This window comes from Dipodomys merriami, unplaced genomic scaffold (assembly GCF_024711535.1).
Source record: "Dipodomys merriami isolate MVZ:Mamm:240054 unplaced genomic scaffold, mDipMer1.0.p SCAF_15, whole genome shotgun sequence".
NCBI classification, from domain to species: domain Eukaryota; kingdom Metazoa; phylum Chordata; class Mammalia; order Rodentia; family Heteromyidae; genus Dipodomys; species Dipodomys merriami.
In genome coordinates, this window is record NW_027202826.1 from 8,083,475 (window position 1) to 8,107,345 (window position 23,871).

At 42.0% G+C, this 23,871-nt stretch overlaps 1 protein-coding gene across 2 annotated transcripts in view; it reads left to right on the forward strand.

Annotated features, from left to right (window-relative positions):
• Arhgap10 (Rho GTPase activating protein 10) overlaps positions 1-23,871 on the forward strand; it is a 213,656-nt gene that overhangs the window by 132,927 nt on the left and 56,858 nt on the right. For both annotated transcript variants that reach the window (XM_070022178.1, XM_070022177.1), the window contains exons 15-18: positions 3,080-3,167; positions 11,200-11,258; positions 17,198-17,303; positions 18,955-19,114. In XM_070022178.1, coding sequence (XP_069878279.1) covers positions 3,080-3,167; positions 11,200-11,258; positions 17,198-17,303; positions 18,955-19,114 — 413 coding nt within the window. The remainder of the gene's footprint in view (positions 1-3,079; positions 3,168-11,199; positions 11,259-17,197; positions 17,304-18,954; positions 19,115-23,871) is intronic.

A 23,871-nucleotide genomic window follows, 5' to 3' on the forward strand; every position in this document is an offset into this window, starting at 1 on the left:
AGACACCATGTGTGCCCTTTCCTGCTGCCAGCCACACTGTGTTTCTTGACCCTGAGAGACAGGGGTCAAAGATGCCTCTGCATACACAGCATCTGCCCTTCCCAACATGCTGCCATTTTTTTAGTTCAACCAGGATTGACACCTCTACCCTTATACATTTTTTTGGACCACACACCTTTTCTTTAGAATGTTGTAGTTATTAAAAGTACAGTTGCAAATAACATCAGGAGCACACTTTAGGACAAAAAGAAAGCTAGTTTAAGTTAATGGTGTCAGAGGTATAGCATAGAGGTATGCAGTAATTATCTCCAGGATGAGCATGTACATTGGGGAAGACTGCCCAGAAATGATCCTTTTTAACTGGCATTTGGTTCATTTTATTTCAGTTTTAATTCTTTTTAAACATTTTAATTTTTTATTCACTTACATTAGTTATACAAGATGGGGAGGTTCAAGGCTATCTACAAATTCAACGCAATACCTATCAAAATTCCAACCTCATTCTTCAAGGAAATAGAAGAGGCAATCCAAAAATTCATATGGAACAATAAAAGACCCCGAATAGCAAAAACGCTCCTCAATGGAAAGAACACTGCTGGAGGAATAACAATACCAAACTTCAAACTCTACTATAAAGCCATAGTAATCAAAACAGCTTGGTATTGGCATAAGAACAGACCTCAGGACCAATGGAATAGAATTGAAAACCCAGAAATGAACCTACAGACCTATAGCCAACTAATCTTCGATAAGGGAGCTAAAACAATAGAATGGAAGAAAGACAACCTCTTCAGTAAATGGTGCTGGCAAAATTGGTTAACTACATGTAGAAAACTTAAGCTAGATCCTTATATATCACCCTGCACCAGAATCAACTCCAAATGGATCAAAGACATTGAACTCAAAGCAGATACTCTGAAAACATTACAGGATGGAATAGGAGAAACCCTAGGTCTCCTTGGCTCAGGCCGAAATTTTCTGAATAGAGACCCGGAAACACAACAAATCAAAGAAAGGTTGGACAAATGGGATTGCATAAGGTTGCAGAGCTTCTGCAGGGCAAATGACATAGCTAGCAAGATCAATAGAAAGCCCACGGATTGGGAGAAGATCTTTACTAGCCATACAACGGACAAGGGTCTCATATCTAAAATATACTTGGAACTCAAAAAATTAAACCCCCCAACAACAAATCCTCAAAGAAAACTGCCCAATAAATAAGTGGGCGAAAGACTTAAAGAGAAACTTCTCTGAAGAAGAAAGAAGGATGGCCAATAGACACATGAAGAAATGTTCAACATCCCTAGCCATAAAAGAAATGCAAATCAAAACAACATTGAGATATCACCTCACTCCAGTTAGAACGGCAAAAATCAAGAACTCTAACAACAACAAATGCTGGAGGGGATGTGGACAGAAAGGAACCTTACTTCATTGTTGGTGGGAATGTAAACTTGTTCAACCACTTTGGAAAGCAGTATGGAGGTTCCTCAAAAGACTTCACATAGATCTCCCCTATGATCCAGCAATCCCACTTTTGGGCATTTACCCAAATGTTTACAAACAAGACCACACTAAAGCTACCAGCACAACTATGTTTATTGCAGCATTATTTACCATAGCTAAGATATGGAACCAACCCAGATGCCCCTCAGTAGATGAATGGATCAAGAAAACGTGGTATATATACACAATGGAATTCTATGCCTCCATCAGAAAGAATGACATTGCCCCATTTGTTAGGAAATGGAAAGGTTTGGAAAAAATTATATTAAGTGAAGTAAGCCAGGCCCAAAGAAACATAGGTCCCATGGTTTCCCTTATTTGTAATATCTAGTAGATGTATGAGTCAAGTGGAAAAGGTCAGATAATGTGATGTCAGGAAAATGAACCCTTAGATATGTATTTTAATGTTTTTTTTGTTTTATGCATGTGTTTCTAACGCATTTAAAGATTATCTCTTTGTTGCTTTTTATGTCCCTCCCCCACAGTATAACCCCTGCTTTCACTATATTTGATGTCAGTATAACTTGTGGAGGAGATGGGGAAAAACCAGTTGTTTAAGGATACAGGTGGACCTGTTGCAACAATGAGAAGTACAAGTTGTCATGTCCAAAACGAGCTTTACAATGTCGGTGCGGGGGGGTGGGGGAAGGGGGGGAAGGAGAAGGATTGGGATTGGGGGGGAGGGGGGAGGCTGGGAAGGGATGTGAAGGGTAAACAAAGGAGGAGGCTGCAATGCTTGGTAAGAAATGTACGCATTATCCTGCCCATGTAATTGTAACTCCTCTGTACAGTATGTTCACAAATAAAATAAAATAAAATTTTAAAAAAAATAAAAAAAAATAAAAAAATAAGATGGGAAGGTTATTGTTACTTTTCCACGTGCTTATATTTCCATGAGTCTTACCCCCTCTCTCACTATCTGGTTTTCTTTCTTAGGTTGTAGTGGATACATAGACATGAAGGTTGTACCTGTTAATGGAGTAATGTGACAGTTTGATCCCTGTATATGTAATGTACTGTTTAAGTCAGGTTAAACCACAGAGAAACCTCACAGGTCCATGTTGTCCTCTTTCTGCTTTGGTTGATCCCACGGATTCATCTTTAGGCAGATCAGTGTTGAGTATGGATCTTGGAATGTGGAGCCAAACTTAGCAACACTGACTTGTTGCTGTGTAATAACACTCTGTGACGGCTGGAGTACCACTGGAGTCAGGTCACACTGTGCTTTCACCTGGAAATGCCACATGCTGGACGCCACTGCTGAGGAATGCCCATAGCAGTGGTGGGCTAGCCTTGGCTCTGCCTGAGCCGCAGTTGTGAATGTTTTCTTGCTCCTAGCCCAGAGCTTATATGCTTCTACATTAATTTCTACCACAGACTTTCTGAAGTGTAGAATGTGGCTTAGGTTATTAGGAAGCAATCGAATATCAGGGTGTTTTTTCCCCTCTAGGAAATTCCAGAATCATTTGTTGATTGACTACTTGAAAATGGAAGCTTTGTGAATTGGTAAGGAAGACGCTTGAACTTCAAGTTCAAGCTTGTAATTCATTTTCCTTTTGTGCTTGTTCACTAGATGTCAAAACATGCAATGAGCTGGACCTGGAGAATTCCATAGATTGGGAAGTGAAGACAATCACAAGCGCCCTGAAGCAATATTTAAGGTAAGTGCCTCTCCTCCACAGGAGGAGACAGTGCTGCTTGTATTTCTGACAGAAAGCAGATGTTCCCTCTCTATAAAAATCCACATAATTAAAGCTCTTGAAAAGGAGAAATAGTCTGCAAATGGTAGTGCAGGCCTATAATCTTAACTACCTGGGAGGCAGAGATCAGTGGGTCACATTCTAAAGTCAGCCTGGGCAGGAAAGTTCATGAGATCCCATCTCAGCCAATGCCTGGGTGAAACGGTGAATGACTGCAATCTCAGCTATACGGAGTCATAAAGACTGGGCTCAGTGGCAGGTACTTGCTCTTTCTAGTGACGTGGGGAATCCCAAGCATAATCTAAGATCCTACCCTGAAAATAACCAACAAAGAGCCTGGAGACACAACTAACGTGTGGTAGAGCACCTACTAAGAAAGCACGAGGCCCTAAGTTCAATTATTGGGAGGGAGGACAGGAGAGGGGAGCAGGAAATGGGGAGAGGAAGGAAAGGGAGAGAGCCAATAAGCAAATGAGAGAGAGAGAGAGAGAGAGAGAGAAGAAGGTCGAAAGGAGGGAGTGGAAACTTACTGAGGTATTTAATGTTCCAGAAAATGAGATAAGCAAGGGACAAAACCTCAGTTTTAGGGGAATTGGAACAGAATGGAATTGGAATAGACTTGGGTTTTGTAATAGATATCTACTATAGGTGTAAATTCTAGGGATTTGATACAAAAGCATTAAGGATGAAGACTATTGGATTTATTGAATCTTTTTTATTTTAGGCTAATAGGAAGATTTTTTTCTAGTTTACATAGATTTGAACATAAAGGCATATAAAGGAGCTATTATCCTTTCTTCATAAAGAAAGGAATTCAGTGATAAAAAGTTTGAAGGACAATTACAAAGAAGAAGAAAAAGTACTAAAGTATAGAGTTGAGAGTTACCAGTTGGGAAAAATAGCATTTAAAGTGGAAAGTTGTGTTTGGAAAACTGTGTATGTTTTTTATTCAAAAAACTTTAAAGGCCAAAAAAAAAAGATTAAAATATATAGCTGGGTATGGTGGTCCCAGCTACTTAGGAGGTCAAGGGAGGAGGATCCTGGTCCAAGGCTAGCCCTGTCAGAAGTTGATAGATGATAGTTTTTTTTTTTTTTTTTTTTTTTTTGTAAAAAACGACTTGGATGTTAGAATCTACTTAGGCTATATTTGATATTTTTGAAAGTCATGAAAAATTACAAACTTGGAAGAGCAGGGAGATGAGTATAAGGAAGGGATTGTCGGACTCCATCGTCCTGGAGCTTCAGGTGGCAGCCTTCTGTCCCTTTGGATCCTTCATGCAGCCCATCTGCCGTGTACTTGATATGCCTAAAAGACTTTCCAAAACAGTGTGATCCTGAAATCACAAACACTCGATTTATCGCAGAAAGGATGGAGTCGTCGGAATATATGATTACGCCCCACAAAATTCATGCCCCCTCAGTACTCAGCGCACACTCAGTTTATTTCAAAAGTCTTTATACGAACATTTCATATGGTTGATAGGCTTTATTTGTCTTTTTTTAACTGGTACTACCTCCTCCCCCTCCCCCCCCCCCAACCTGGCTTTTATGTACAGATGAACCTGGATGACTTTTTACAAATAAAAGTTTGTACATGTTAGATCTGGCCAAATAGTTAAACCTGAGGTCACTGTTAGATTCAGCTTAGGTATTGTATTATGTAATTACTTTAGTAATTACATTATGGAGGCCTGTTGCATCATATTGGGAGACCTCTGTTACCTGATTGTCCTACTTTCTACTTACCTTCACGTTTGCTGATGAGTTGAGGTGTGTATTATCTGATTTTGAGTGTCTTATTTGAAAATGTTTTTAGTTACTCTTCGACTGTTTGTTTGCATTGTTGTCAACCCTAGTAGATAAAGAGTTAAAATTAAGGCTAAATCTCTGAATTGAGTATGTCGATTGCCACTGATCCTAACTGTGGTTTTGATGTGGTTTCAAAGGAGTCTCATCAATCCTGCTTTAGAATCATGATGTCTGTGAGCATTCTTGGTTGTCAGGATAGTTAAAGGGGTCGCTGCTGGATTTTGATGGATTGAGGTCAAGGATGGGTTGTTAAGGATCTGGCAATACAAAGACAGCTCGCCCTTCTTCCTAAAGAATTATTCAATCCAAAGTGACGCTAACACGGAGGTTGCGAAAGCATGTAGTACATTCATAAAGGAAACGGTGTAGGAGAACATAAGCATACAATGATCTGAATCTGTTGACGATGTTCACCGACTGTGTTGAATATGTTAACAGAGGATTTTTACTATTCTAGCAGGAGGCCTTTAATCCATTTTTACTGTTTTCAAACTCATACCTGAGACAGGTAAACAAATTGGCCAAGATGAGTCAGCTACTGATGAAAAGCAAAGGGTGAAAATCCAGTCCTATAGTGTTACATTTTGTGCATTTTGATACTCACTGAAGCCAATTCCTTACTGTCCCTGCTCTTGTGTATCCTCCCCTTTCCCCACACGGCTTCCCCTTTGAAGCAGACGTTGTCTACAGAGTGATGCTATGAGATGCTATGATTATATAACTTCAGCCCTAAAAATGTACACATTCCGCCTGAATGTGATGAAGAAATTATCCTAAGCCACAGGTGCCTTGGGAGATGTGAAAGTTAGTTAGGTTGCTGTTATTTTTCCCCCTTACATTATTTTTTAGCAACCAAAAATGTGGCATTGAGGATTTGACACTCTCTTCTGGTGATGGGCAAGTGGGAGAAATCTTCAGTGTTCATCTTCCTGCATCCATGTCACCCACATAGTTGTGACTGTAGCAAGTGATTCTATTTTTTTATTTTTTATTTTTATTTATTTATTTATTTTTGGGTCCGGTCGTGGGGCCTGAACTCTGGGCCTGGACGCTGTCCCTCAGCTCTTCAGCTCAAGGCTAGCGCTCTACCACTATGAGCCACAGCGCCACTTCCAGCTTTTTTCTTTTTGCTTATGTGGTGCTGAGGAATCGAACCCAGGGCCTCGAGCATGCAAGGCAAGTGCTCTACCACTGAGCCACCTTCCCAGCCCATGTAGCAAGTGATTCTAAAAGATGATGCAGCCTGATAGTTCCAGGTCTTGAGGTCTTGCAGCCAGCCAATCAGGGTTGGGATTACAAATCTGTTGCTCATGGACCAGGGCACTGAGCCGAAATACAACTTTTCCTACCCTACAGTGGCTCTGTAATTTTTTTTTTTTTTTGGTGGAGTCGTGGGGCTTGAACTCTGGGCCTGGGCAGTGTCCCTGGCTCTTCAGCTTGAGGCAAGCGCTCTACCACTTGAGCCACAGCACCATTTCTGGTACTTCAATTCTTCTCACTGCAAATACCAACTTTTTATTGGTTGGGAAGCTAGATGAGGAGGAGGCAAACAACCCCCAAAGCAGCAAACTAAAACAGAGAGCAAACACAGGGCAGGGTCTTGGAGAAGGAAAACAATGCAGATCAGAACTATGTATGTCATCTCCCTTCTCTTCTGCTGACTTGGGGAAGGTGTTTTTTGTTGTTGTTGTTTGTTTGTTTTACTTACTCTTTTTCAGGGGTGAATACCAACCTTGTGAATGCTTTCTTGTTGAAACAGACCATAATTTTTATTTCTGGCAATATCTTTATCACAACACTTTCTCATTGTGAAACAACTCATATGTCTCGTGAGATGTTTCTAGCAAATTGATTCTACCTGGAGGAAACTTCTTTTAAGCTTGGAAATTGGAATGGGATTTTTCAGGGAAAGAAATGCCAGTTTAGGCAAATAATATGATTTATATCTCCAAACAGATCCCAACGGGTGGCAAAGAGAAGTGGTTTACAGCATGTTGGGTGGGAGGCTTGCAGGAGACAGTGGCTGAGTATAATACATTTTGAGTGGAGAACTTGTCATTTTTATTACTTCTTTCCTAACATTAACAATATTTATTTTTATGGGGCATTGCCTCTCTAGACATATGGCAATGATAGAAGTAGCTGGTAGAAGGTATTTAGACACAAATTCATTTTTATTGGAAAAGAAATCCTTCTTCTGGTTTTGCCAAAGGCTCTCATTTTTCCTTCCTTTTGGTTCCATACCCTCTAAGTTTCCTGCAAATGCATGACCTTTTTCCTTCTTGGCCAATCAGCTTGTCCATATTTTGAAACCAGCCCTAAAGCCATAAAGGTTGACTTCTAATTGGTCTTTCAATCTGCTTGTCCATATTTTGAAACCAGCCCTAAAGCCATAAAGGTTGACTTCTAGTTGGTCTTTCTTCCTTCTGATTTAGATTGCAATGTAACTTACTTTGCATCCCCTCCCCCCTTCTTTAAAGAAAGCCAGAATGTAGAGAAGAGGGAGACTGAATATAGAGAGCAGCTCACTCCTCACTGCGCTTTCAGATTTAATTTGTCTGTGGTTGTTGTCTTGTGTAGGAACATAGACTGCAGCATTAGAAGCTGTCTATATGGACTGTAACTCCAAATACATTTGTTTGCAACTTTTTAAAAATTAAATTGAAAATTATCCTTCAGTAGTTGTTCAAAGGGGATTCAATTTCACATGTCAGTTTGTAAGTACAGTGCATCTTGATCAGTGTCATTCATAAATAAATAAATTCATTGATTAGTATGATAAAATAACACTATTCTCATGTAGAGAAATTTTTTTTTTTTTTTTTTTTTTTTTTTGTCGGTCGTGGGGCTTGAACTCCGGGCCTGGGCGCTGTCCCTCAGCTCTTCAGCTCAAGGCGAGCGCTCTACCACTTGAGCTACAGCGCCACTTCCGGTTTTCTGGTGGTTTATTGGAGATAGGAGTCTCACGGTCTCTCCTGCCCGGACTGGCTTTGAACCGCGATCCTCAGATCTCAGCCTCCTGAGTAGCTAGGATTACAGGCGTGAGCCACCAGCGCCCGGCTCATGTAGAGAAAATTTTGACTCTAAGATGTTACGCCTTGTATTTCAGTTCTGCAAACTTACAAAATTTATTATAAATTAAAACTAAACATAAAGACTTTTGGGGCTGGGAAGGTGGCTCAGTGGTAGAGCGCTTGCCTTGCATGCCTGAGGCCCTGGGTTCGATTCCTCAGCACCACATAAGCAAAATGAAAAAAGCCGGAAGTGGCGCTGTGGCTCAAGCTGTAGAGTGCTGTCCTTGAGCTGAAGAGCTGAGGGACAGCTCCCAGGCCCAGAGTTCAGGCCCCACAACCGGACCCAAAAAAAACAAACAAACAAAAAAAAAAAAACATAAAGACTTTTAAGACAACAATTATTTATATAGTTTGTGAATATAAGTCATAAATATACCACATTGGTCTTTTCTACAATTTATATGTTTTTTAAACAGCTTTTTAAAAGTATAATTGACATACAATCAGCTGCATGTACTTGTAATATAAATTCTGATAAACTTGTAAAAGATACTGTCTTTACTGCGACACTATCTTATAACACCACGACCATAATTAAGATAGTATACCAATCTATGACTGCCTTTCCCCCAAATTTCCTTCCATCCTTACAAATGTCTCCTTTCCATCCATCCTTTCTCAGGACCTCATCCATAGTATAACCATTTATCTGCTTTCTGTTATTTTTTTTTTGTAGGTGTGGGGCTTGAACTCTGGGCTTGGGCGCTGTCCCTGCACTCTTTAGCTCAAGACGAACACTCTACCGCTTGAGCCACAGCGCCACTTCCAGTTTTCTAGTGGTTTATTGGAGATAATAGTCTTATGGACTTTCCTGCCTGGGCTGGCTTTGAACCACGATTCTCAGATCTCAGCCTCCTGAGTAGCTAGGATTACAGGCATGAGCCACCGGCACCCAGCTCTGTTATTATATATTAATTTGCATTTCCTGTAGTTTTGTATAAATGGAGTCATGCACCATATGTGTATTTTTTTTAAGCCTAGGTTGTTTTTTTTTTCTCTGTTAAAATAATTAGGACTTCACCTCTGTCTTAGCATGTTCCTGTAGTTCATTCCTTCTCCATAATTTGTGGTCTGTCAAATGGACACACATACACACGCACACGCACACGCACACACACACACACACACACACACACACGCACGCACGCACGCACGCATGTCTGGTGGTCCTGAAATTTGAATTCAGAATCAGGTGTTTATTAGGGCTTGGCTTGGGCTCTTGCGCAAGCTAGCACTTTACCACTTGAGCCATACCTTTACTTCTGGCTTTTTTGCTGGTTAATTGAAGATAAGAATCTCTTGGATTTCTCTGCCTGGGTTGGCTTTGAACTGTGATCCTCAGATCTCAGCCTCATAAGTAGAATTACGAGGATGAACCACCAGCACCTAGCAACTTGAACATTTTAAACCTTCATGATCCAGAATATGCTGTAGCTTGGAAAAGTAATGGTTGGTTGTGTGAACTGGGGATGTGTATCCTGCTGCTTCTAGATGAAGTACATGCCTGTCAGGTGAAGTCAGTTGATAAGGGCCAGAAGATTTGAACAAATGAAGTGATTTTTCTGTCTCCTAGTTCCATCAGCTCCTGAGACAGAGAAACTTACATCTCTGACTGTACCTATGGGACCACTTGAATTCTATCAGTTTTCATATTGTGTATTTCGAAGCTCTGTTATTAGATCCATGAATGAACATGTAGATTTCTTCTTGATGAATTGATCTTTTTATCAATATAAAATAAGCTCCCATATTTTGGCAACATTTTTAGCTTTTGCATATGGGTTTAAATTATTATTTATGTGTGCCTGTGAAGCTTTGAGATTTTTCCTTTTAAACATCGAAAGAGGAATCTCTGGGTTATAAGATTTCAGCCTTTTCAAGGTTCTTAATATTTTGTCCAGGTTAACCTGAAGAAAAGTATGCAGATTGTGATTTATCTATGTAATTTTAAAATATTTACAAAGTTGGGACATCTGGTTTTGAAAAATTGAGGTGTTATAAGGTTGGTGGTACTGAAGCATTATATTGATCCCAAGATAAGTTATAATACCTTTTTTCCATGGTACTACCATGGATTGAACTTAGGGCCTTGCTTTCTTGTTTAGCTGGTGCTCTGTCACTTGAGCTCTGCTTCATTCCTGCTTTTTTTTTTTTTTTTTTTTGTTACTCATTTTGGTTGCGGGCTTGAATTCTGGGCCTGGGCGCTGTCCCTCAGCTCTTCAGCTCAAGGCTAGCGCTCTACTACTGAGACACAGCGCCACTTCCAGTTGTCTGGTGGTTTACTGGAGATAAGAGTCTGATGAACTTTCTAGCCTGGGCTGGCTTTAAACAGCGATCCTCAGATCTCAGCCTCCTGAGTAACTAAGATTATAGACATGAAGCCACCCGTACTTGGCTTTACACAACTGTTTGTGTGATTCATTTCGTAGAAAATTTAAAAAAAATCTGGATATATCTACAATTTTGTATTTTTTTTTTACTGGTTTATAGGCATAAGTGAGAAAAGGATATTTCTTACATTTCTCATATTACACATGAGGATAAACCATACTTTTATTATGGAACTGTTTCAGAGGAGAAGATTTGGTTCTTTGTTTAAGTTTAATACTTTCCATATAAACATGAACTTCAAAACTGAGGGCTTACTTTTGATTAGATAGTGTTTGTCCTTAGGATATGAGTGTCTTATATGTGAATCCAGATGTTTGTAAAGGTGCTTTCCTAGGTTAAATATGGAATGCTGTCTGCTTAGGCCTGACAGCTAAGCTTTGATCATGTCTGGTATGCATAGTGGTTCATACCTCAATCAGTTTATTTATTTATATCTATATGTATATATATGTGTATATATGTGTATGTATATTTTTATACATATACATATGTATGTGTATAGATGAGTATGTAAGGGTATTCCCTGGGGATATTTGTTATACATATACATATGTATGTGTATAGATGGGTATGTAAGGGTATTCCCTGGGGATATTTGTGCATTGACTCAGAGATACCCAATACACTTAACACCCTCATACAAAAAAAATGTAATAAATAAACTCAGAGGGGAGCTGTTTGGCTATATTTGCTAATTCTGAGCTGTTCTCTTCATACAGGAGTCTTCCAGAGCCTCTCATGACTTATGAACTACATGGAGATTTCATTGTTCCAGCCAGTAAGTGTTACCTGGAGGGGCATGGACATGGTTTTGGGAGGGACAAGGTGTACACATTGACAACTTTGACGTGAAAATTTAACTTAAGTTTATTGCAAGCTGGGTTCAGAATAGGAGTCGCTTGAGAAGATGGTTCCCACCCCTGCCTTTTAGGAAAGTAAAAACAATGGGACAAGATGTTTATGCTTTCATAAGCACAAATTATTGTTGACTGAGTGCTGGTCATGGGTAGGTACTGGGTACGCAGAGCCCTACAGGATTCCTGATCCCGGGAGACGACCCTGGATCAAGTTTTGGGGAGTGGGTATATGAGGTTCTCATTACACTATAACATACATAATCACGGCAAGAATAGAATGCTACAGGAAACCAAAAGTAGCTAAGTTGTAAAAGGTTAAAGAGATTAGCAGATTTAGAGAGATTAGTGGGTGGGAAATGGTTTTGCTTAGAAAGATATTTAGATGGAAATTACAAACAGAAGGAATTGTATGAGATAATGCCAGAAACCCAAGCAATGTTTGATGGAGAGTGAATTATATGTGATAAAATGTTAAATAAGAAGACCTGTCGGTTGGTGGAATTTTAATTTGTGATTAGTATTGTGTCTGAGTCACCCTTGAGGATTTCTGGCTTTCTGTTATCTTATAGTTCACGTTTTATATTCAGCACATGCTGTTTACTCATTTTAGCCTTCTGATGTATACTGGTGCTAGGGTAATGAATAGTTAGGGAAATTGAAGTTGAGACATGTTAAGTAACTTGGCACATTATAGAGGACCTTATTTCAAGTTCAACACCCCAGCTTTCCCTGGCGACACTTTGCCATATTGGTTTTCACAGGTGCACAGACAGTAGCTGAAAAACCATATTCTCATTGCTTTTTCTTTTTCCCATTGGATGTATTCCATAGTTTAATCTGTTAAAAAAAAAAAAAAACTTAGAGCAATCCCTCTGGGTCCTACATTGCTACCGCCCGAATGTGGCTTTCAATGTTACCTTCTTGTGAGGTCTCGTCCAGTCAGTCTGCTTAGTAGGTTGCAGAAAGAAGTGTATGCAGGCCCCACTGGGCATGTGCAAATAGCCTTTTGGAAAAAGCAAAAATGAGGTGTTGTTAAGTTTTGTTTTCACGTGGGAGACAGATAAAAATGAAAGAAGAATCCAGAATTGATATGGTCACGAAGTGGAGGAAAGTTTTCTTGGCAAAAACTGAGGTAACTGCTTAGTTCACTTGACTTCTTCCCTGTGGCATTTTCTGGCAAGCAAGGGAAGAGAAATTAGACTTAGTTTGAGGGTAATTGTTTCATATCGTTCTGCCTTAGATCCTGGAAGAAGCTGAGGAGATGGCAGCTCAAAACTTGAAACCTTTGAGAATCGGAGAGCCATAGCTGATCATGGAGTGAGGTTTTAAATTGACACAAGTTAGAGTTACGGCCCTCACTGAGAGCAGCGTGTTTAGGAACATATTTTACAGATGAGAGGTTTCTGATCTCTTAAGAAGTACTGTAGTACAGGGTGGGGGAGTTTGTTGAAGGTATAATTGAACAGTGTGGTACAAAGAAGTGAATAGAGGCAAAAGGTATTGGACTTGGACCTCCTTTTTTTTTGGTTAGTCATGGGGCTTGAACTCTGGCCCTGGGCGCTATCCCTCAGCTCTTCAGCCCAAGGCTAGCACTCTACCACTTGAGCCACAGTGCCACTTCTGGTTTCATAAGTGGTTTATTGGAGATAAGAGTCTCATGGACTTTCTTGCCTGGGCTGGCTTTGAACTGTGGTCCTCAGATCTCAGCCTCCTGAGTAGCTAGGATTACAGGTGTGAGCCACTAGGGCCTGGTTGTACCTCCTTTTTTGTTTCCTCACCGGGCAGAGACATTGTAGCAGTCTTCAGGGTGATGTGTACACCAAGACTGTACTAAATTATAATTATTGGCCTGGATTTGGCAATCGTTGTGGTTGGAATAGGATTTGTAGTAAAAGTTCATGAACTAAATGAGTTTATTTTGGGGCCCAAAGTTTCCAGGGCAGAGCTGAGGATTTTATTTTTATTTTTGTCTCTTGTGACCCCCCTCGGCTGTACTGATTGTCTCTTAGGAGCACATCTACTGATATTTCACATGCATACTTGTAAGTATTGAATAAAGCAGTTACAGAAGTTGGTTGGCCAAAATTAAATTAGTTGGAATACCACTGGAGAATTGGGATTGTGGTTAAGTGCCATTTTCCACTAAGAGTGGCACAGCTTACCTAAAATATCTGCTAACTGAGCTGTCGGCTAAACCCAACAAGCATTACCCATCTTTGTTGCCTCCACTCAGACTATGACAGAAGGAAGATTTGATTCTTTGCATTCATGCCGTAGCTTGCAGCTGTTCTGTGGTTAGTGAGATTGTATTTATTTGCTCTTCTTGCCAAGAGGCCTGAAGGTTTCTCCTAAGCCCCTCCGTTTTCTCTTACTAGTTTCTTTCCTGTATCTTTCTGTTGAGGACTTCTGAATTAGTATAAGTTCATGAAAAAAAATACAAATATCATTTCTTTGTAGTCATCACACGGAGCAAAGTATTTTATTCCTCATTTTAGAGATAAAAATCACCTTAGTGAGTCACTGTGTATTGTTGATGCATTGGAAGCCTCGACTAAAGTTTTCTTTCATGAATTTAAGAGTTAATAGAATTTTCTCTGCTACATGAGTTAACATTTTCCACTCATCCATCCATCTTGTGAGATACTATGCTGGGCTTTTGAGTTAGAAATGCTTAAGATAAAAATACAGTCTAGCAAAGGTTGAGGTGCATCTGTAGAAGGCTGGTAGGTATGCACCACACTTCATATGGTGTGGCTTAGCCTTTAAAAATAAGAGTTTTTTTTTTTAAGTAGATTTTTTTTAAGTTCAGCTTTTTGCTTTTCAACCGTTGCCCATTAAAATATAATAAAATGCGTATACGTAAGTAACTGAAGATAACTTTAGGGATCTTTTTAGGAGGACTTACAGCAGTATTGTTGCCCTGTGGAAGGCCTTGTAATCATAGGAAGCTCTGCTGAAGGTCAAATTAAAATTAGATTGAGGTGGAGCTGGGAAGGTGGCTCAGTGGTAGAGCGCTTGCCTTGTATGCATGAGGCCCTGGGTTCGATGCCTCAGCACCACATAAGCAAAAAAAAAAAAAGCTGGAAGTGGCACTGTGGCTCAAGTGGTAGAGCACTAGCCTTGATCTGAAGAGCTGAGGGACAGCGCCCAGGCCCAGAGTTCAGGCCCCACGACCAGACCCCCCCCCCAAAAAAAAAAAATTAGATTGAGAAGAAAGTCATTTTTCCTTTAAAACTCCTTACAAATTTCTTTTCTTTTTTTCCTTTGTTTTTGAAGAAAGAAAAAAAAACTTGGGAAAAAATATGTGTGATATCAAAGAGTTGGGTTGGGCTGGTGGGAGAAGGATTAGAGAAGGAAAAGTGTTGATTCTGTTTTTCAAAGCCGATAACACCATTTTGAGCAATGAAGTCTGTCTCTAGAGGGTGGCAAACTATTTCTCCAGCTTGTGCTTCTCAGTGAGTAATAAGTCCGAAAATATTGAAACTAGACTCGCGTTGCACAACGCTGTGAGTTAAAAGAAACGTTTTAGTACAAAGCACTCAAGAAATTTAAAAATACACAAATTGAAATATAAAATGCTTATCCTTGGCAACTGTCTTTTATTCCTTTGGATTTGTGGATGAGTTTTTCCAAGCTTCTGCTTCAATTAATTTTTTTAAAGTCAAAGCTGTGTATCGAAATTGTGTTTTTATAGCTTTCATTTTCCTCAGTGTTGATGAAGATCTTGGTTGGAAAGCCGGATTTAGCAATAGGCTATAATTTGTCACCTCCCTGTTTTAGACAGTTGTGTGTTGGTTTTCACTGATAAATTTAGGTGTATCTAAAAGGGTGTTTTTGGTAAAGTACTTGTATTCTGTTCACCATTTTGCCTTGTAATGTCCTAGCTGTTTAGCAACAGCTATCTCAATTGTGTTCTTGTAAAATCTCCTTCCTCATCCTCAGACAGTAATGACTGGGAATGTATATAAGCTGGGACAAACCTCACCTTTCAGATATTGGGGCAATTGAGACGCTCGCAGAATTGACCGTGGCTCTTGACGCAGCAAGTTGTCTGTGACACCGTGAGGAGATGCGCCGTGTAAAACCATGTATTCCAGGTGCAGAGAGAACGCTGACTGGCTGAACCCTTACAGCTACCAGCTTCTTTTAGGGTCAGATATATAGGGTGGCCCATCTTAATTCCATGAACCTCTTGTACATCATAAATGTGCACAAATAAACATGCAAATAATAATTTTTTTAAAACCAAATGAAGACAGCCATGGGATTGGCCTGCAGGTGTAGAAATCAACCTGATCAGAACCATACCTCCTCTGCCCACATGGCCCCTGTCCTGAAGGAGGGTTCCTGCTCCCCACTTCATTACACCACCGATCAGGCTCTGCCACACTTACACCTTCCTATTCATGGAATCACACAGAAGCACTGTTACGACCAACTTCTTTTGTATGTCTGAAGAGAATCATCCATGAGCGTGTAATGGCGGTAAAGCAAAGAGGAGAGCTAGGCCTCAAGAGGTTCTGAATTGAAAGCCTGCTGCCACCACCGTCGTGAAAGGCAGAGCTGGAGCGCCATTTCCAAGTTGAAGGGATGAAAAGAACATGTTAGTGAGTTCTCTGGGATTGCTATGAAGAAAGTACTCGAGACTGAGTGACTTAGAGAGAAGCATGGCGCTCTGATGGCTGGAGGGAAGAGCGCTCTTTCCTGACCCTTGCGCTTCCCATGGTTTCTTATACCTCTGGTAGTATTCCTGGGCTCACGGAAGGCTTGAGCTCAGGGCCTGGGCACTGTCCTTGAGCTCTTTTGCTCACAGCTAGTGCTTTTCCTCATTGAGCCACAGCTCCACTTCCAGTTTTATGGTGGTTAATTGGAGATAAAACTCTTGTGGCCTTTCCTGCCCGGGCTGACTTTGAACCATGATCCTCAGATCTCAGCCTTCTGAGTTGCTGGGATTACAGGCATGAGCCACCCACACCGGCTTGCCTTCCTTTTCGTACAGGGGCACTGGTGTTATTGACTTAACTAGTATTGACTTAACCTAGCTACTTGCTAGGCTACCCTATTATAGCACCATATTAACTGACATCTCCCAGATAATACCATGGTATTAGCAGGGCTAGCCTGAGTTATAAACCACAGTTTATAACTGTGGCCCACCACAGTGAACCCACCAACACCTCCATTCCTTCTGTCTGGTTGTCTTTCTCTAGGCCGGTGTTCTCCTAATTACCCCAGTCCAGGTTCTTGAGACCTAGGGACAGTATCTGTGTCCCAGAGCCCGGTGAAGTCACTCTAGGCTGCTTACCCACCCTTCCCATTCCTTCCTGTGGAAGCCGTAATAAAGACCCTTACCCACATTCTCCTTTCTTTGTCTAAGATTCGCCTTGCCTAATCAAAGCAATCCCAGTCCAGCTAAGAGCTGCTCTACGCCGAGGGGCTAAGCTGAGAGCATCAGCGGCTCTTTCTGGCAGATGCAGTTCATCTCCTCACACAACAGACTGTTGTTGCTGTAGGACAGTAGTTGTCAGGGGCTGTGCTCCAGCAAGTGAGCTGTGTGCCAACCGCCAGGGTGCGTGCCTTCGGGAAAGGCTGCCACAGTCCCTTGATTCTCCGCACAAACGAGGGGAAGGCAGGACTGCAGCCGTGGGAAATGACCTAGGAAGCAGGCTTTGCAAAATTCATATTGTTGGGCCATAGACCATATTTTTTTTTCCCATCTAGAGGTAACAGAGAATGGTTAAATCCTTTTTTTTTTAAGGTCTTGAACAGATGAGCTGCTGTAGTGTTGGTTTGGGGGAGATGCACTTGACTGTGTTTTATTAACTATCTTCTCCCCTCTTCTTCTTTTTCTTTTTAAAAGAAAGTGGCAGCCCGGAATCTCGAGTAAATGCTATCCATTTCTTGGTTCACAAACTGCCAGAGAAGAATAAAGAGATGTTGGATATTTTGGTGAAACACTTGACAAAGTAAGTCTTCTTCCCTCCTCCTCCTGCCCTCCGCCGTGCTGCGGGCAGTCCGGCGAGCTGGGGTCGGGGCAGTGTCTGCCATACCGGGGCCACACCTGGCGGGGCAGGCCACGCGGCTGACTTACTCTGTGTGTTTTGGACGAGTGGTAAAATAGGATGCCTTCCTAAAGTTGTATAATTATTTGCTTCACAATCCACTGCCGCCAGCTCAGGGTTTGATTTGATGTAGAAGAGGAGAGTATTCTATACTGACCCATACACAGATCTGGAAATGAGATTCTAGCCTGTTAGCAAATTTAGCTTGGTTTCACATCTACCTAACTGAGTTTGAGCATACTCTTTTAAGTTTGCTTAGTCCAGTAATGGGGACAGGCATTTCTTTTTTTTTTTTTTTTTTTGGTCCGGTCGTGGGGCTGAACTCTGGGCCTGGGCACTGTCCCTCAGCTCTTCAGCTCAAGGCTAGCGCTCTACCACTTGAGCCACAGCACCACTTCCGGCTTTTTTCTGTTTGCTTATGTGGTGCTGAGGAATCGAACCCAGGGCCTCAGGCATGCAAGGCAAGCGCTCTACCACTGAGCCATCTTCCCAGCCCAGGACAGGCATTTCTTAAAATCTAGTCACTCAGGGGAGAAGCCTGCCCTTCTTGTCAAGTCCAGATAACCTTTAAGTCAGTAAAGCTGTAAATACCAAGCAATACTGTTTCATCACCCTTCTTTTTGGTCATGGGGCTTAAACTTTGGGCCTAGACGCTGTCCCTGAGCTCTTTTGCCCAAGGCCAGTGCTCTACCACTTGGAATCACAGTGTCACTTCATGTTTTCTGGTGATTAATCGGAGATAAGAGTCTCTTTGACACTTCTGCCAGCGGTGGTTTTGAACCGCAATCCTCAGATCTCTTTCTGAGTACCTAGGCTTCCAGGCATGAGCCACCAGTGTTTCAGCACCTTTCGTTCACACAAATAAACTAGGAAGTTAGTAGGCATTGGGGTGTACTGGAGTTGCTCCCTATTTGTATAACCCTTCATTTGTGGATATACAGTTGAATAAAGTCCTACTGTCACGACGCTTACTTTCTAATAGAGACAAGATAAATGGATCATACTAAAAATACAAAGTAATTTCAGATGACCAGTGAAAAAGACACCCATTGCAGGAAGAGAGTCAAGAGTGGTGTAACTTCACAGAATATGTGTTGATTATGAGACTACGAGGGAGGGTCTTCCTGAGAATGAAATATTTGGATTGAGAAAGTGGCTGGGTTGTTGAGAAGGATTGTTGGTGATGTTTATGGTACAGTGGTGCCAAAGAGCGAGTTGAGATGCTCATTGAAGCTAATTCTTGCAGAGGTGCTGTGTGATCTAGTAATCTAGCAAGGCTTGCAGTGATGTCGGAAAAGAAGGGGCCTTCTACATTTTGGAGGTAACAGCACGGGGTACACGTGGCTAGCGGAGAGCATCAGAAGCAGGAAGGCAGGCAGGGCCCCAGCTTGCAGGAGGCTGGCTGTCAGGTCAGAATGTTCCAGATCCAATGGGGACATTGTGAGTCTCACAACTCTTTGTTTTTTAGGGAAGCACAAACTTGGAGGACATGGTATGTTCCACAGTTATGGCCTTTACCTAAACAAGACCTTTCTCTCTTCCTCTTGAATGCTAGTGTTTCAAATCACTCCAAGCAAAATCTAATGACAGTGGCCAACTTGGGAGTGGTGTTTGGACCAACTCTAATGAGACCACAGGAGGAAACCGTTGCAGCCATCATGGACTTGAAGTTTCAGAATATCGTCGTGGAGATCTTAATTGAAAATCACGAAAAGGTAAATCGGACTTTCTTTTCCCTTTAGGAGTTCTGATTTGGGCTTGTCACAATACAACTATTCTCTTCCCCTCTCCCAGTCCCCCTCTTCCCTCCCTCCTTCCTCCCCGCCCCCCCAATCTCTGTGATGAACCTTACCTGCCCTTGCCTTACCTCACTGGTTTAATGAAGAAACATTTCTCTGAGGTTGAGTATCTGTAGTGTGAATGTTTGCATCATTTCTGTTGCACTTATTCCTGTCTGTGGATTTCCCACATGGCTTGTATGTCCTAGTTAGAGCCGGTCAAGTTAGAATTCTGCAGCTTAGGAAACAAGAAGCAAGGTAAATAAAGTTGAAAGGAAGTGCATTGGAGGCAGAGGACTGTGCTAGTCAGCTTTCTGTCACTGAGACAAAATGCCTAGGGAGACAGGAACCCTCTAAGGGGGAGAGGCTTGTTTCTGGCTTATGGTTTCAGAGGTTTCAGAGCATAATCATTTGGCTCGCTGCCCTGGCCCTGTTCTGACTCTGTATGTCATGGTGGAGTTTGTGGTGGAGGACCTTCCTGCTTCATGGTGGCCAGGAAGGAGACGGAGAGAGAAGGAGAGGAAAGGGAGGGGAACAGAGTGAGATCATACAGAACTTAGTTTTTTTTTTTTTTTTTTTTTTTTTGTCGGTCGTGGGGCTTGAACTCTGGGCCTGGGCGCTGTCCCTCAGCTCTTCAGCTCAAGGCGAGCGCTCTACCACTTGAGCTACAGCGCCACTTCCGGTTTTCTGGTGGTTTATTGGAGATAGGAGTCTCACGGTCTCTCCTGCCCGGGCTGGCTTTGAACCGCGATCCTCAGATCTCAGCCTCCTGAGTAGCTAGGATTACAGGCGTGAGCCACCAGCGCCCGGCTAGAACTTAGTTTTTTGACCCTGGCTTATTCATAATGATCTCCAGTTCTACTGCTCCAAATGATAGACTCGCATTCTTTTTTATGGCTAAATATTCCATTGTGTATATAGCTACTAAACAGTGTCATATATTAGCTATTGTGAATCTTGTAGTGTTCTATGTAGTAGAACTTAGTACTTTTTTTATATTATTACCTTGTGATTCCTTTCCCAGATTGCTCTTATCTTTTCCTCACTGGTGGACTGGATTGTCTGTAGCTCCTCTGAAGATGTATCAGCAGAGCTGAGTGTTTGTTAGCCAGTCGTAGGGGATTTATGCTACCATTTATGGTCCTCTCACACTGTCATTAAATCTCATTAGTGTGCACTAAGCCATCCAGACAGCTCCTGGGGAGATGGCTGCTATCCATTGTTAGCAAAAGAAATCATTAGACCACAAGGCTTGAAACTGTTATCGTGGTTGAACTGTCATTTGGTTAAATCCTCATTAGGGGACCCTGGTGCAGCAGATTTGTGAAGACAAAGCCTCTAGGTTTTGCTCTTGGATAAGACAAATTCTGCATCAGGATCTCCTTGGGCTTTTTTTTCCCCCTCTCATAGGAAGATGAGCCTGTGACTTTCTGTTGGCACTTCTGAGAGCCACTGCACCTTGTTAAGAAGGTGAGCCATTCTCATAGTCACTACAGGTGGCCCTGCTGTCAGAGAGGGTACTTGGTAAAGCTAGGTAGAAGGCTCTGTTTTCCCTCTCTTCCTGTTCCTCACCGGACGATGCTGTGGATGCTCAGTCGACATTAGAGCATGAAGGTTCTGAGACAAGAGCAGGTGGACCTGAGCTCCAGCTCCCCCACTGTGCAGAGGAGCTGGAGGGAGTAACATCAGCTTGCATTAGTTGACAGTTCTTCATTTCACCATCACCTCTGTCTCTTCTCCCTTGTACACTTGCACTCCCTGCTCTTTATTCTTGCTTTGAGGAAGAACTTTCTGCTGACATGGGTGTCTGTGCAGACAGTCTTAATATAGACACACACACACCCACAGCAGCCATTTATTACCTTGACAGTGAACTCAGAGACACACCCAAGGGGCTAAGGGGTCCTGCATTGGGCTCCATCCAGGGATGGATGGAGGCCTTCTGAATAATTAGGATAGGGAATGTTGAAGTCTCCAGAGGAAAAGGGAAGGACTGGAAGGAAGATGGGATGGGGTTAGAAAGGACAAGAGAGGGAGGAGCTTGCTTTTCCTCCATTAGTGTTTTTTTTTCCCTCCTAGGAATGTGACTAATGCACATTTAGTTACTAAAGTAACTAAAGCCAAGAGAGGAGTTCTTGTAATTCACACAAGAGAACTCTAGCTAGAGTTTTAGTTAAGAAAAGACCACTTTTGGAGTTCACAATTTCTCTCTTGTCTCTTTGCTGATTATTATTTAAAAAACATATAAAATCCATGTGTACAGTACTTGATAGGAAACAGCTCCATATGTCTTGGCTTCGTTTCCACAGGATACATTAAGATGTTGTCTTAAAAGGAGTATTCTTGGGCCAAGAAAAAAAAAACCAACACATCAAAGTCGTTCTTCACCTGCAAACCAGAAAACTCGTTTGTAAGGTGCAACAGGGTACTTCAGACTCCTCAAGAATGTTCAGATTAGGATTTTCCACCCTAGTATTTATGGATTTTGCTTTTCCAAAGCATAGGGGCAAAGCATTGTTTCCCTGCTGAGTACCTGCTATGAGTCAGCTGTGCTGGGAGATTTGGTGGAGTTAAATCCCGTGATTCCCAGTGAGGAAAGAAGGTTGTCCTTGGATGGTGTCTGCCAGCTATCTGTAAAACGATGGACAACATTTCTGGGACAGTTAAGGCCTGACACTGCTGTCATCAGAAAGGCTTGCCTTGTTCTCGCTTTTCCACACGCTGGGTATCTGCTTATTTGCCACCGGTCAAGTTAGTGTGGCAGAGTGAGGATCTCTGCTGCAGAGATCTTTTCTACCACTGGATGCCCACCTTTCCTCTTCTTCTCAGCAAGTGTCCCTTCCTTAGGTAAAGGACTAAACACAAGAGAAAGACTTAGGGAGGTAGAGGTGCTGGTTGCCCTGATTTGATTGTATTACATTGGGTACATGTATCAGATTATCACACTTCACCTTCTCTGTTGATAGAGACAAGAAGTTGATAGCCTAATACAATTTGATAGATGAAACTGATTTCACCGAGGAGCAGGAAGTCTAGAAGAATGTGTCAGGGCAGCTTCTGTCCATGCCATGCCACAAAGTCACTGGGTTGAGTTGGCACAGGACGAAAAGTCTCTCAGTGCACCCCAGTTTTCACTTTACATTTGATTGATTTCCTTTGAAGATGGCCTGTGCGGGCAGGGGCCAGTCTTGAGAGCCTCTCCTCTGCTTGCACCCATGCTCCATCGAGTACCATCTTCCGGCCCCCATTTTGTTGGGCCACTGCCCACCCCTGTCTCCTCTGACTCTCCTTCCCTTCACTTGGCCTGGGTTTGGTAAGGTCAGCCTCATACCAACCCTCTCAGGGTTGCTGGCTTCTTTCTCTTCTGGATTTTTCTTTGAATGCCTTTTTGTAAACAAATGTTTCTAAAAATGATCTCTGGCCGTCGGCACTGTGCAGCCAGGAGTGTTCCATGCAGGTTCTGTACCACCCTCCTCCGCCCATGAGCTACCCCAGGGCATGTGAAGGGCTTTGCAGAAATAGTCCCCCTCTCCTTTCTCAAGATCGTTACTAGCTTTGGCAAAAGTATCGTCTGATCGCTAGTAGGGACCAGATCCTTCCACAAGGAAGGATTTGCTTTTGTCTTTCACTTGTGTCACAGCTCCTCTCTGGATCCTAGAGGGGTTCTCGATCAGATAGCTGAAGATTCTGTTGGTCATTATCCACCGAACCTCCTCAGTGAGAAGACCCAGTAATAACTGCATCCTGCTGCTCAGATACAGTTACTGTTTAGACTCATTTGAACAAAGTAGTGCTGCAATTGGGGAATGAACTGAGATTGGTTGTGAGTGAAGAACTGATAGGGTGATGTGTTTGTAAGAATTTGTCATCATCGTCTTCATCTTTCCTTCTTCTTTCTTCTTCTTATCTTGTGCTGGCATTGCTACCACAGTGCTATATCACTAGCTCGATTTTTCTGCTGGTTATGTTTTAGATACGGTTTAGCTTTCTTGTCTGGGCATGTAAGGACCTCAGTCCATGTACTTTAGACTTCCCACCATGGCTATGACGACAAGCATATGTAGCACTAGATCCAGCCCTCCATAGAGAAGGCATCCAGTCCTCTCAGGTCTCAGCCTCCCAAGGAGCTATGGCTACTGCCAAGAGCAATCGGCACACGGCTTATATGATTCTTTTTACTTGTCTGTAGGCCTGAAATTATTCCTGGTAATAGTTACATGATCTCATATTTGTGGCCAGCTTCTTTTCTTCCATACACTTATTAGTTCGCCCAGTGACCATTTATTTTGTTTTTTCCTTTTTTAAAAATTTAATTTTATTGTCAAGGTGATGTACAGAGGGGTCATTTTGTTGTTCCCCTTCCCTTCCCTAATTCAGATAAACATATACACAATACACTGGGTACCAAGGTCAAATACAGTGACAACAGGAAATAAACCATAGAGGGAAAAACACACACACAAAAAAATCACATAGTACATTAAAAACAACAACAAAGAAAAACCTCTTGTTGCCATGTCAGCACTATTTACCATAGCTGAGATATGGAACCAACCCCGATGCCCCTCAGTAGATGAATGGATCAAGAATATGTAACACACACACACACACACAACTGGAATTCTATTCTTTCATCAGAAAGAATGATATTGTACCATTTGTATAGAAATTGAAAGACTTGGAAAAAATCATGT